Genomic DNA, 12,919 nt, shown 5'->3' on the forward strand with positions numbered 1-12,919 from the left:
GTTTATCTTTGTTTATCAGGGTCTATTTCTAGCTGAAATAATTTGAATTGCAAACCTTTAATCCTTAATATTTCTGTGTTGTTGTTGAACTGTGGTGCTCCCTGCTGCCGAGAACTTGCCTGCGTTTATTTATTCTTTTGCCTTCCTGCATCATATCCTGTTCAAATCTATGCTGTCGGCATTTCGTCCTCGCCTCTTTGTGTTTTTAAGTTTCCCCCTCGTATTTTTCAGCTGCAGGTTTTTTTTCCTTTTTTTTAAAAAAGCTGTCAGGGAAATCATTAACTGTTAAACAGAAGCAGCCTGTGCAGGTGTACTCCTGCTCTGGAATAAAACTGTTTTACGTCGCACACCTGGATGTGCTGTTTTAGTCCCTTCCTGTTATCATATCTCACAACAAACCGTCTTGCATTTAATACATTTTGAGTTTTGGTCGTCCTGCTTTGCTGTTGGACCTCAGACTGCAGGACAATGACAGGACTTTTATTTATTTTTTTGGCAGTAATGGGTTAAAAATACAAGGAAGTGCCTGTGTGGTCATTTATGGACCGAGTAAAGTCCATAAGAGGAGGAAACGAGGGGAAGTGTTTTATCACTAGGTGATGTTTCCTTGACGTTTTGAGTTTGTTTCAGAGAGTTTCTGCCAGAGGAATGATCGGGGAGCTAGAGAGACAAGGCTTGGGTAAGGAGAGGAGCTGGAACCGTGTTTTAACTCATTGATTCATTCATAAAAGACGCTCAAACCCGTCAGGTGAAACCGCTCTCATCTCTAAAGGTCCAACAGGAAATGATTTCCCTGGCGACCAGGAGCCACCCAGGCTGCGCCGGGCTCCGTCCCGGGCGTCCGATCGGAACTACCCTCGCTACGACTGGAGCGCCGACCCCGCAGAGGAAGAAGACGGGGCGGGAAACGCCGAGGCGCCCCCGGAGATCAGGACCCTGCCTTGGCCCATGGAGCGGAAAAGGGCCGTGAGGTTTGGGGAAAAAAAAATAATCATCGATCCGATCCGTTCAAACGGGAACTTCACCGAGACTAAACGTGCTCGCGTTGAAGGTCTTATCTGTGAGCAAGAAAGCATAAAAGTCAGAAATATGTTGTTAAAATGCGATAAGGCAACAAATTGTGAGCAGCTCTGTAAATTCACATCCCGATTTCTTTCAACTGCTTTGCTTAAAAGATGAATAAGACACCAAAACTGACACTGCTTCATAAAAACACAACATTTACCCAATTTTTAAATATTTCTTTTAAGAAGGGATTTCAATTTCCTCAGGATTTCTACGCATTTTTCCCCAAATATGGAAAAAACAGAGGATTACTGTGTTCAGTACATTCCTCCAGCAGATAGATGGAATCATTTAAACACTAATCTACACGTTAATGTTCATATAAGTTAAATAAAAGCTTAATCAACTGAATCCTTTTGGTTTTTAAAAGCAGTCTGTTTGAAGGAGCCGATTAAAGATGAAACCGCTTCCTTATTTTTGCACAGTTTATCCGGCTGTTATGGAAAGTCTTGTCACGGTTGACGATGTGAGGGGCAGAAACCCGGCATCAAACCGCCGACCTCGTCTCTCTTGCAGGCAGGTGCAGCAGATGCGCGCGCACGTCTCCTTCGGCGCCGAGTCCTGGAGACGCAACAAGACCAAGTCCCTGCGGAAACTCCAACAAAACGTCAGAGAGTTTCTTTACTTTTTCTCCCTGTGGAGGAAATCCCTGCAGAAGATTGGCGGTAAAAAAAACAAAAACTTCTCCACTGCTGCTTACAGGGTCGGCCATTTCTATGGATACACCTTAATAAAATGGGAATGGTTGGTGATATTACCTTCCTGTTTGTGGCACATTAGTATATTTGAGGGGGGAAAACTTTTCAAGATGGGTGGTGACTATGGTGGCCATTTTGGATCCAACTTTTGTTTTTCCAATGGGAATTGGGTCATGTGACACATCAAACTTATTGGGAATTTCACATAAAAAACGTTGATGTGCTTGGTTTTAATGTAACTTTATTCTTTCATGAGATATTTACAAGTTTCTCACCACTTATAAAATGTGTTCAAAGTGCTGCCCGTTGTGTTGGATTGTCAACGCAACCCTCTTCTCCCACTCGTCACACGCTGACAGCAACACCGCAGGAGAAATGCGAGCACAGGCTTCCAGTATCTGTAGTTTCAGGTGCTGCACATCTCGTATCTTCACAGCAGAGACAATCGCCTTCAGATGACCCCAAACATAAAAGTTTAAGGGGGTCAGATCGGGAGACCTTGGGGGGCCATTCAACTGGCCCACGACGACCAATCCACTTTCCAGGAAGTGGAAGTGGGAGAAGAGGGTTGCGTTGACAACCCAACACAACGGGCAGAACTTTGAACACATTTTATAAGTGGTGAGAAACTTGTAAATAACTCATGAAAGAATAAAGTTATGTTAAAACCAAGCACACCATTGTTTTTCTTGTGAAATTCCCAATAGGTTTGATGTGTCACATGACCCTCTTCCCACTGGAAAAACAAAAGTTGGATCCAAAATGGTCACCATGGTCACCACCCATCTTGAAAAGTTTTCCCCCCTCCCATATACTAATGTGCCACAAACAGGAAGTTAATATCACCAACCATTCCTGTTTTATTAAGGTGTATCCATAGAAATGGCCGACCCTGTAGATTATCTGCATTTTTAACTAAACCGAAGTTTCTTTTTTTTTTTTCTTCTGTTGTCCTGCAGGGAACTTCGGAGGCGGAGTGAAGTCCTACTTCGTCTTTCTCAGGTTCCTGGTTGTTCTGAACTTCGTTTCCTTCTTACTGATCGCTGGATTCGTCATCGCCCCCAGCCTCGTCCGCAGGTCTGCCGGGACCGGGGGCTTTGTGAACAGCACAGGTGACGGCGGTTTGTTTGTTTGTTTCAGAACCATCCATTTGGTGGCGTTGTGCTTCATGTCGCCTCATTTCCCGTGTTCTCCTTTTCTGAATTCATTTAACCAAAACTGGGAGCATTTGATGTGACAGTTTCCAAGCAGAAGTCCCTCCAGAAGGGTCTAAAAGCTCCACCTGACGTGGTTCTTCCCTCAAAATAAAAATACTGACAGGGGGTTTATGCATTAATGGTTTAAGTGTGTGAAAATATAGAAGGTGTTCAGTAAATTAGTTTTATCTTCATGCCTTTCCAGTTGCGTTCAATGAGCCACAGTCCTAAATGTCATTCGTTTATTTTCCTTTTCTGTCTCTTTTCTTTGTTTCTGAAAACCTAAATCGATCAGATTCATGATGGCAGCTGAGCGGGGACGCCTGTCGTACTCTAAGTGGTTTATTCTGGGATATTAAAGCTTTTTCACGACTGTTTTCCAGATAAAGAGTCGTGTCTGGTGTACGACCCCAATCCTCAGGGCCTGGTGGTTTTCTACGAGTTCTTTCTTCACTTGCTTTCAGGAACGGTGAGGAGTTCTTACAGTCGTACTTCGGCCTTGTTTGGAGTTCCCCGAAAACAACTTTTTAAATGATGTCCTCGTGTTACTGTGTGTTTGAACTGCGATGAGGATTTTCAAAACTCGTAATTATTTCATAAACTGGATAAAAAGTTTTTTTTTTTTTTGCCTGAGACTAATAACCATGACTGACTAATCTTAATGTTTTTAAATGTCCTCCGTGAAGAAGACTCGTTGCTTTTGTGCTGTTTTATTTAATCTTTTATTAGAGACCTAAGCCTCCAAATGTGACTCGATGGGTTTTCTGACAGCTTTGATTTGAAAATGTAACGTTGTGACTAAAACAGGTCCAAGATTTGACAAAAAATGCAGGTCCTCTACCCCTCCAAATCTGCAGTGCATTGAATAATTTCTTATTTGAGTACATTTGTGCGTCTCCTGCTGTGTAACGACCCTCTCCTGTCACCCGCAGGGCTTCATGGAGGATTCTTTTATGTTCTACGGCTACTACAACAACAACACGGCCGTGGAGGACGGGAGCCTTTCCTACAACATCCCTTTGGCCTACCTCTTCACTGCTGCCTTCTACTTTGCTTTTTGTCTCTGCTGCATCATCGCACGGTTGGTCAGAACGGCATTAAAAACAGACGCGTGATTCGCGCACAGACCGACATGTAAAAGCCTAAAAAACTGTTCGCCGCTCTCACGCAGCATGGGCACCGCAGCTCGGGTCGCCGTGGCAACGGGAGGCAGGGCCATCGGCAACTACAGCTTGATCGTGTTCACCGGATGGGACTACGGTTGCCTGGGAGACCGGGCTACCAAGCTGAAGCAGAAGAACATCTACTATCGGCTACAGGTTGGCAGCGGAGCCACTCAGGTCGATGACACATTGATGCTTTCAGATCGGTTCACGTTTCTCCCGTCTCCCCCCCGTCTCCCCCATCTCTGCCAGGTGGACCTGGAGGAGGAGCGCATAAAGAAGAGAGCGGCCTCCCTCACGCCGTGGAGGAAAGTGGCTCTATACACTCTGCGCGTTTTAATGTTTTTAATCGCCCTCGGGCTCATCGGCACGGCCTTCTACGGCATCTTCGAGGCCACCAAGTTCAGCCAGGTAAGAACGCTCAGAGACGTCACGTGACGGCGGCACCGATGCCATCTCGGTAAACGTGTTTCTGCCACACAGGAGAACGGCGACAGGTTCGGGATCCTTGGTTTGTTTATCGAGTATCTGCCGTCCATCGTCATCACCACGGGGAACTTCCTGGTGCCTCTGCTGTGCGACCAGATCGCCTTGTTGGAAAAATATTCCCCCAGCATCACTGTGGTGGTGGCGCTGTTGAGGTTCGCAGGGATTTTTGTCCTTGTTCTGTGACATCATCGATCATGTCGCACCGTTTGCATTTGCCTCTTACAGTTAATAACATGATAAAGAAGTCACCGTTTGACCCTTTGAATGTCTGATTTTCCCACCAAAATAAATAAATATAACGAGCTGGAATTGGACAAAATCCCCAAATCAGAGCTTCAAAAAGCAATTTGTCAAACTAACGGGAGGTTTTTAGTTTTTTTTTTCTAAATAGTACATTTCTTTTGTTGAATACGCTCTGATTTATTCTTTTAATTCTGGGGAAAATGAGGGAATAAACGGCCTCAGAACAGTTTTGGGCAGAGGCACTGAAAGACGACCTGGTGTTCGATCTTTCACATCTAATTATGAGTTGAGGAGCCACTGATCTGTGTCCGGTTATTAAGCTCCCATCTCCTCGACCTTCAGGGCCGTGGTGCTGCGTCTGGTCAGTTTGGGCATCCTCCTCTTCACCCTGTGGAGTCAGATCACCTGCAGCGGGGACTTAGAAAAAGAAGACTGTGGAAATTGCAGCTACAACAACAAAAAATACCAGGTAATTGTGCTGTTTTTGTGCAGAATGGTACTAAAAAGACAGTTTAAATGGTGTGTAAGGCAGAACCCTCCCTGCTGACGGTTTGTTTCAGGATGAACTCAGAGTTAACCCTGATGTGTTTTTAATCGTATCGTTTCTCCCGGGATGTAGTGCTGGGAAACGAGCGTGGGGCAGGAGATGTACAAGCTGACGCTGTTCGACCTCCTCGTTACCATCGCTCTGCTCGTGCTGGTTGAATTTCCACGCAGGTACAAGCGGTTACGAGACAATCGGCTTCAGAAATGAGTCCGTGTTAAATAAACGTGGTTGGGTTTTTGTGTGTGTGTGTGTCAGGATGGTGGTGGACAACTGGTCCAGTAAGCTGTCCCAGCTGGTGGGCCGGCAGGAGTTTGTGGTTCCCTCGAACGTCCTCGGGCTCGTTTACGGTCAGACGGTGGTCTGGACAGGAGCTCTCTTTTGCCCTCTGCTGCCGCTCATCAACACCATTAAGTTTGTCATCCTCTTTTACTGCAAAAAGGTGAAGCCGCAGCTTCGGTGGGAGTAGATTTGACCCAGTGTCTGCCTGGTTTCTTCTCACTCGCTGCTCTCCTCTGCAGATCACGCTCTTCTGCAACTGTCGGCCGGCACTGAAGACGTTTCGCTCCACCACCTCCACCTTCTTTTTCCTGGTGGTGCTCCTGTTCGGCTGGGGGCTGGCCTTGGTCGCCATGATTTACAGTCTTGCAGTGTGAGTGCTGGTCGCCGCACGTTTAGATCTGGTTTTTGGACAGCCGTGAGTGGCGTTGTTAAAGACGATTCTTTGCACCTCTCCAAACAGCATCCATCCCTCCTACGCCTGCGGGCCTTTCCGTTTCTTTACCACCATGTGGGCGATCGTTCCCAACTCTTTTTACAGCCTCTCTGAAGTCACACAGGAGTTCCTCTTCTTCATTGGCTCGCAGGCGTTCTCCATACCTCTGTTTGCCTTATCATGGTGAGTGATTTCCTCCAAACTAAACCATAAACGACTCATTACGCGTTCACTTCACCGTCCATTTTCCCCTCCAACAGCGTGGTCATGTGCTACTTCATCGCTTTAGCCTCCATCTATGGGAGAAGTGTTGCGATGCTAAAGGCTCAGCTAAAATTGGTGAGTTGTTATTTATAGTCAAGCGTCAGGAGACGTGGTACCTTTTGACCACATGTGCGTCGTCCTAATATTGTCCTTAACAAATGCTGTGTTGTGTTTTTGGTTTTCAGGAAGGCCAAGATAAGCAGTTTTTGGTCAAGCAGATTGAGAAGATGAAAAGGAACAACATCTGACACCCACACCACCTACAGACACGATTAGTGTCTGCAAACAAAAAGACAAATGTATAAAATGCGTGTCAACAATCCAGGTTGATCTACAATGAAAATAATGATGTATAAATTGTATTATATTAATGTTAATAATTATGTTTTAATCATAAATATGATCTATTAGTTAGTTTTATATTTAAAACCTTTTGTGTCATCTTTTTAACTCTTTTGTATGTACATGGGAAAAGTGCAAAACACAAACTTAAGACAAAACTATAGCACGCATCTTACAAAAAAGCAACAATAAAACACATCTGAAACATTTCTAATTATGTTTTTAAATCATTTCACAAAATACACCATTTTATAAAAGAATTAGGAAAAAGTAAAAACCATAAAAGAGCAAATAAATACAACAAAAAGTCCTACATTTTAAAATTAATTAAAACTTGCTGAATACATATTTTCACGACTTGGAATTTGTCATAAAAATGTTTTAAATAGTTTTGTATCTCGAGTTTATTCTATCTTTAAATATTTATTTACTTTTTGTAATCAAAAATATATTTTCTGTTTGATTGTTTTACAAAATTTTATTTTAAACGCTTTAAAAAGTGAAAGAAGTGTCGCTTTATCGCCCCCTGGTGTCCGGGTTTGTAACTGTGTCAATGCTTTTTGTTTACTTCCGGTTTGACTCGACTGCTTCCGGTGAGGACTCGAAGCTAATATTAGTAGTGTGTTATGGCTACTCCTCGCAATACGTAGGTGACAGCTTTTCTTTTTTTCCCTTTTTTAGTCTAACATGCTGAAAAGGTTACTGTGACTGAGCGACTTCTGCTGCTGCGTCATCAACGTAAAGTTGGCAAGTAGTAAACTTATGCTAATGCTAGCTTTTGGTTTTCAAACAAAGACAACAAAACCGACGCTTATTTGATCGGTGACTCTTAGATCATTTTTGCCCTCGTGTTTTTGCGTTACATGTTTCTCCTTTAACACAAACCGACCGGTTTGTCGACCAAACTGAGTGTTTTCTCTCAGGTCGGCTGTCGCTAGCATTCGGAGCTAGCCACCTGCTAATCCGCGGTCACCAAGGCAACGATGAACATCCTCCCAAAGAAGAGCTGGCACGTCCGCAACAAGGACAACGTCGCGCGCGTGCGGAAGGACGAGGCGCAGGCGGCGGAGGAGGAGCGCGAGGCCAAGCGTCGCGTGGAGCGTGCGGAGCAGGAGGTGACTGTCCCGGGTGAATGCTGTTGATCGTGGCCGGGGCCGCGGGTTCGGGGCCCAGGCTGCGTCAGGAACGACATCCGGTGCTTTAATTGTCCCCACCCCGAGAAGAGTTTTACTGTTACAAATTGATTGACAAAAAATACATTCAAATTCTGCAAAATACGAATAAAAACTAAGCATAAAGGACCTAAACCTAGAAAGCTTGTGAAGGCAGAGAGTAACTTGCTCAGTACCTGACAAAAAGGGCTGATATATATGAAATAATTTTACACTAATGTGCAAATGTGTTAAGTCACCCTTGATTTTTAAACTTTGCTTCCAATGAGACAGACTTTCTTCTAATCTTTTAAAGTGGTCTTAATCTGCAGCTTTTTCTCTCATGTTCAGTACAAGAACAGTCCCAGTAGTTGTTATTTATAGTCATTTATGAACTGACCTGACTCGAGGGATAAAACAGGGTTGTGTCTTCATACAATTTAGCAGAACGGCTCGTTGCAGAGGCACAGTTTGTTTTGGTTTATTTAGATGAATCTACTAATAGTTTAACAATAACAAAGTCTGACAGATGGTATTTTAACAACAACAAGGTGATTCCCCAAGATTTACTGCAAATGTGGCATACAGCGGATGATCGACTGGATCTATCAGGTTCTGGGTCGGGTCCTTGCTGACACCTGCTGGTGTTTGTTTTTAAATTTTGTACTCTAGTTGTCCACTTTCTTGGTCGGGTATGAGGACTGGACAGAAGACGAGTGGATAAAATAGTCTAAAAGAAAAACTAAATACTTTCAGACGGCCTGAACCACTTATACAGTCAGTCTGGCCTCTTGGAAGCAAAATGAACAGAACTAAAGGGATCTTTTACTCTTTACTTTACAGTTTATAAAGTTCAACTAAATATTAGAAACATAAACATACTTTGTTAGGTACTAGACTACTAATGCTCCATCCGAAGTTGTCCTTGGAAACTCAAGTTGAATATCATTTTCAATGTTAGCGTATTTATTTCTTACACGCAGGGTGTTAACTTTTTAAATATATCTTTAAAGATAAGTCCAGTTCAGAGGGATACCATTGGAAAAACCGACCCTCCTGCCTGTGAAATGCCTGTACTGTGACGCTTTATTTATTCTTTATGGTTTTCTAAGAACAGTTTCTAATCTCCGCAGGCACGTACAGAGTACCTGAGGAGGAAAGCTCGGGCTTCTCTCCAGCCAGCAGAAGGAAGGAGAGACGACAACGACGACGATCAAAGCAAAGGAAGTTTGGAGCATCTGAACCTTTTTCCTCTGGAGGAGTCTTCGGAGAAGAAGGGGAATGAGGAATATCTGAAGGAAAAAAAGGAAGAACAGGTGAGAGGGCTCGGGCACTTTAACCTGCAGATGATCCTTCCTTCTAATGTCTGATGTCTAACTTTAGATTAAACAAAAGGTTGTGCTCTTGCACTGATTGCAGCCATTACTGTAGGTCTAGTTTCATTTCAATGAGCTCATACATGGACATTCTTATTTAAGTACCTAGCTTATTATTTGAAACAGGTTTGTCAGGACACCAGAATTCAACCTTCCAGGAACTTCCATGATAATTAAGACCAAATAAAATGAAAAATTGGGAAGTATGTTTTTTAAAAAAACAAACAAACAAAAGCTCCAGTCCAGCTTATTGCCCTCTACTAGCGCTGATGCCCCTGGGACCGCTCCCTTAAAACCACTTTTCTACTCCAGTTTTTACATTTTTCTCACTTGGAAGTTGATTTTCTTTGCAGAAAAAACAGACGTGAATCAAGTTTTTAAGCCTCAGACAATGTCAGCAAAGAGAAAAATCAAATAAAATGAATTAAATGACAGGATAATTAACAAACAGCTGTGCCTTTTGTACCCCTTCCCTCTCTCCTATTTTTCCCACATTTCAAAACAATTTCTTTCTTTTTTTTGTTTAGGAGAAGCAAGAACGAGCCATCGGCTTACTCGTGTCCCTGGGACCCCAGCCGGGCTCCGAGGTGACCCCGTGGTACCTGAAGAGCAGAGAGGAAAAGGAGGAGCGTAGGGAGAAGGACAACAAGAAGGGAATCAGTGAAGAGGAGAGAGAGAAGAAGGACCGAAGGCTGAAGGGCAGCCTGGACCCCATGAACGATATGAAGAAGGCTCTGGGCGTGTACGAAAGAAGGGAGCACAAGAAGAAGAAACAGGAAAAACGAGACCGAGGAGAAAAGAGGAGCAGCGGAGAGAGGCGAGAACTGCTTTTGATTATCGCAAGCACTGCCGTTATTAAATCACTCGATCGGTTAGGAGCGTGTCGATGTAATTCCTGCGACTCTGTCCTGAGAACAAACGGGCTCGGAGTTCTCAAAAGCGTTTCGCGCGGCGACGAAATTAACGACGTCTGCTTCTGCTTTCAGCTCCGGCCCCAGCTCCATGGAGAGGTTGCGCGCCGAGCGCTTACAGAGGGAGGCAGAGGAACGGCGGAGAGCGCGGGCCCTCGTCGAACAGCGGAGCGGCAAAGGGAAGGAAGCGGAGAGGGAGGTGGGCGACAGGGACAGGCCCTACAACAACGCCTACTTCCCGGAACTCGCTCGCAAGCGACAACGGCGGGATCGGGAGAGCTGGAGAGACGAGATTCTGAAATCCTAAAACTGTTTCATTCGATTGCTTGAAGGTGGAGATCTTCGCCGAGCCGCTCGAGGAGCAAAGTTTGGTTTCTCCATGAGGTAAACTGGATAAAATTAGGACTTCTGACAGATTTATTTTTGCTTTAATTTCAGGAAGTTTACGATTAATTACAGTGGACACGAAATCGTGCCTCTATAGTTTACCCTCGGCAGAGCACAGTTCTGGCAGGATCGTCGGTGGTCGTGCGCAGCTGCAGCCTCCTCTGCTCCTGCAGCGTTTCGCTCATGAGCACATCAGCAGGACAGATGGTTGCCTTCGCAGGGGGCTCCGGCTGCCAACCAGGGAAACACCGTGAGCACGACTCACATTATTCTCAAATCTGTCGGTGTTAAAAAAAGAAAAGGAACATTATCCTGATGAAACGATGAAAAACTGAACAGGAGAAATCCGTGTGGCCGCAACGCTGAGCTTCCAGCTGCTGGTGTTTTATTTGATTTTATGTTATGGTATTTTTTTCAGCATCTTTAGATCGGTATCTTTTGATCTGCAAACTGTTGGTGGAATGAAACTACTTGAAAATATCACCTTGGACTCCAGGAAGATATGACTGGTATTTTTGCTTTATTTTTTTCCTTTTAAAACATTTAAACGATGTTCTAAATTCTTGTGTAAAAGGAAAAAAAAGGTTTGCAGTTAAAATAAAAAAACATTACTCTGTTTTTGAAGACAAAGAATTTGGAAGCGCAAAGGCCTGGTTCCAATACTCGCCCTTCCACCCTCGTGTCCTTCAAACGTACGTTCACGCTGAAGGGTTTGATTGTGGCGTGTTTCCCAGTTCTCCGGAGTGGTCTTTAGCCCCGCCCCCTTTGCGTGCTACATCCACCTGGCGAAGTATTTACCCATAATTCATTTCTGCATGTGACTTTTTGAATTAAATGGGGTGGAAATGTGGCAGTGGTGACGGAGGAAGCTGCGTCTGTCACGAAAAAAGCAGTTTTCAAATATAAAGCCTTGAAATAATTGTTGTTTCGCTCTGCTGTACGTGTGTGAATACTATCAACAAGTCAGAACAAAACGCATCAGAAGAGCCAAATATCTCCTGCAATGACTTTGGGATACTTGAGCTCCCGAGCTTGAGGCAGAGACTCGTCTCCAACCCGGAGGAAGGGAACCACGGCTTCAGAGTTCGAGGAGCTGACTCTCATTCCTGCCACGAGAAACACCGAACGAAAAAACAGTCAAATGTACGTTCGCTGACTCATTGTTCCACTTTGGACTCTTAAAGAGAAGAATTGTTTACTCTCTGTTACTGTGAAACATCCATCCGTCCATCCATCCATCCATCCATCCATCTGTCCATCCTATCATCCATCCATCCATCCATCCATCTGTCCATCCTATCATCCATCTGTCCATCCATCCATCCATCCATCCATCCATCCATCCATCTGTCCATCCTATCATCCATCCATCTAACGCTTTTCCCTGGTCGGGTCGTGGAGACATCAGGTCCAGGACTGAAACCCAGACCTCCCTCTCCCCAGCTCCTCCTGGAGGTGGAAACCTGGGATGTTCCCAGACTAAAGTTCTGGGTCTGCCCCCAGCGGGACGGAATCAGATGCCCGAACCGCCTCAGCTGACTCCTATTTAACTGTAAAATTAGGAAGAATTATTGAAATACATTTACATATGAGCAACTCAGAATAATATTTATTAATGTTTTGTTTAATGTAGTAAATGTGTCATGGAAATAGTACCTAATAAATACCACCGACAAGTGAAATTTTTAGCTTGAATTATGCCGGGTTGTGTTAGGCTATTTTTGAGCCAAAAATGTTTATGACCATAAAGAGCCTGAATTTAAAAAAAAAAACAAAACATTAATGATTTTAAAGCTCAGTGTAGGAATGATTGGAGTTCAAATCCAATCCCGGATCAATATGAGCCCCAGCTGCACACCATTAACTCCCTGTGGAGATGTCACAGTATTTTATTTATTTATTATTTTTCTTTAAATAAGATGCCATTATGATGATTAGGCTGGACCATGACAATGCTGGTTGAGGGAGTGTGACGTAGGCAGGCGGAGGAGAAAACACAGACAACCTCCAACACACCGAGAGGCGCACAGGGAGGGGGGGGGAAGGAGGATTTACGCAGAAATGTAAGAGGAGAAACAGCGGATGGTTGGTTTTTTTTTCTTCTTTCCTGCACGCTGAAGGTGCACAATAGAGCATCTCCCGCACCGAGTTTAATTGCGGATTAGAGGAGGAGGAGGAGGACACCGACACTGACAGTCGGCAGCGTCGCTCGGATGTTGTTGTTGTTGTTGTCGGTCCGGACGCGGCGACGATGCGGCCCCACTGCTGGGTGATGGTGGCGCTGGCCGGGATCATGTCGTACCTCAGCCCGGAGAGAGCGCTCGGAGCGCCGCAGAGGGAAGGTGAGCGGAGCCGGGGGGGGAGAGGATGGATGG

General features: G+C 44.6%; 3 protein-coding genes across 8 annotated transcripts in view; all 3 read left to right on the forward strand.

The window, feature by feature from the left end:
• Positions 1 to 136: 136 nt before the first annotated feature.
• tmc4 (transmembrane channel-like 4) lies at positions 137 to 6,933 on the forward strand. 2 transcript variants are annotated; one of them, XM_017415530.3, is made up of 16 exons: positions 137 to 679; positions 773 to 971; positions 1,582 to 1,730; positions 2,723 to 2,875; positions 3,343 to 3,428; positions 3,892 to 4,040; positions 4,131 to 4,278; positions 4,375 to 4,533; positions 4,606 to 4,763; positions 5,197 to 5,323; positions 5,474 to 5,571; positions 5,657 to 5,840; positions 5,920 to 6,050; positions 6,141 to 6,296; positions 6,374 to 6,452; positions 6,563 to 6,933. In XM_017415530.3, exons 1-16 carry the CDS (start codon positions 649 to 651, stop codon positions 6,623 to 6,625), a joined length of 2,070 nt encoding a protein of 689 aa, XP_017271019.1. In that variant the 5' UTR covers positions 137 to 648; the 3' UTR covers positions 6,626 to 6,933. The 2 variants fall into 2 exon arrangements, with proteins under 2 accessions (XP_017271019.1, XP_037836038.1); XM_037980110.1 differs by having other exon boundaries at positions 782 to 971.
• Positions 6,934 to 7,278: 345 nt separating this feature from the next.
• Positions 7,279 to 11,162, forward strand: leng1 (leukocyte receptor cluster (LRC) member 1). 5 transcript variants are annotated; one of them, XM_037980111.1, is made up of 6 exons: positions 7,279 to 7,312; positions 7,401 to 7,466; positions 7,643 to 7,834; positions 9,004 to 9,186; positions 9,774 to 10,063; positions 10,233 to 11,162. In XM_037980111.1, exons 3-6 carry the CDS (start codon positions 7,703 to 7,705, stop codon positions 10,462 to 10,464), a joined length of 837 nt encoding a protein of 278 aa, XP_037836039.1. In that variant the 5' UTR covers positions 7,279 to 7,312; positions 7,401 to 7,466; positions 7,643 to 7,702; the 3' UTR covers positions 10,465 to 11,162. The 5 variants fall into 5 exon arrangements, with proteins under 5 accessions (XP_037836039.1, XP_017271020.1, XP_024861564.1 ...); XM_017415531.3 differs by having other exon boundaries at positions 7,294 to 7,312; positions 7,401 to 7,834; XM_025005796.2 differs by having other exon boundaries at positions 7,295 to 7,834; positions 10,233 to 10,489; positions 10,596 to 11,162.
• A 1,318-nt stretch (positions 11,163 to 12,480) lies between these two features.
• The window catches only part of si:dkey-40m6.8, a 22,100-nt gene continuing 21,661 nt past the window's right edge, over positions 12,481 to 12,919 (forward strand). Inside the window, exon 1 of the mRNA XM_037980112.1 lies at positions 12,481 to 12,886. Coding sequence (XP_037836040.1) covers positions 12,796 to 12,886 — 91 coding nt within the window. The 5' untranslated portion in view covers positions 12,481 to 12,795. The remainder of the gene's footprint in view (positions 12,887 to 12,919) is intronic.

The sequence above is a fragment of the Kryptolebias marmoratus genome, linkage group LG16 (assembly GCF_001649575.2).
Source record: "Kryptolebias marmoratus isolate JLee-2015 linkage group LG16, ASM164957v2, whole genome shotgun sequence".
Classification (NCBI taxonomy): Eukaryota; Metazoa; Chordata; class Actinopteri; order Cyprinodontiformes; family Rivulidae; genus Kryptolebias; species Kryptolebias marmoratus.

Bases quoted from the DNA above. Each gene is read 5' to 3' on its own strand.
- tmc4 (XM_017415530.3), top strand. From the start codon at position 649: ATGATCGGGGAGCTAGAGAGACAAGGCTTGG. The intron at 3,429-3,891 runs GTGAGGAGTTCT...TGTCACCCGCAG, and splicing joins TTCACTTGCTTTCAGGAACG to GGCTTCATGGAGGATTCTTT. The intron at 6,051-6,140 runs GTGAGTGCTGGT...CTCTCCAAACAG, and splicing joins ATGATTTACAGTCTTGCAGT to CATCCATCCCTCCTACGCCT.
- leng1 (XM_037980111.1), top strand. From the start codon at position 7,703: ATGAACATCCTCCCAAAGAAGAGCTGGCACGTCCGCAACAAGGACAAC. The intron at 9,187-9,773 runs GTGAGAGGGCTC...TTTTTTGTTTAG, and splicing joins AGGAAAAAAAGGAAGAACAG to GAGAAGCAAGAACGAGCCAT. The intron at 10,064-10,232 runs GCGAGAACTGCT...TTCTGCTTTCAG, and splicing joins AAGAGGAGCAGCGGAGAGAG to CTCCGGCCCCAGCTCCATGG.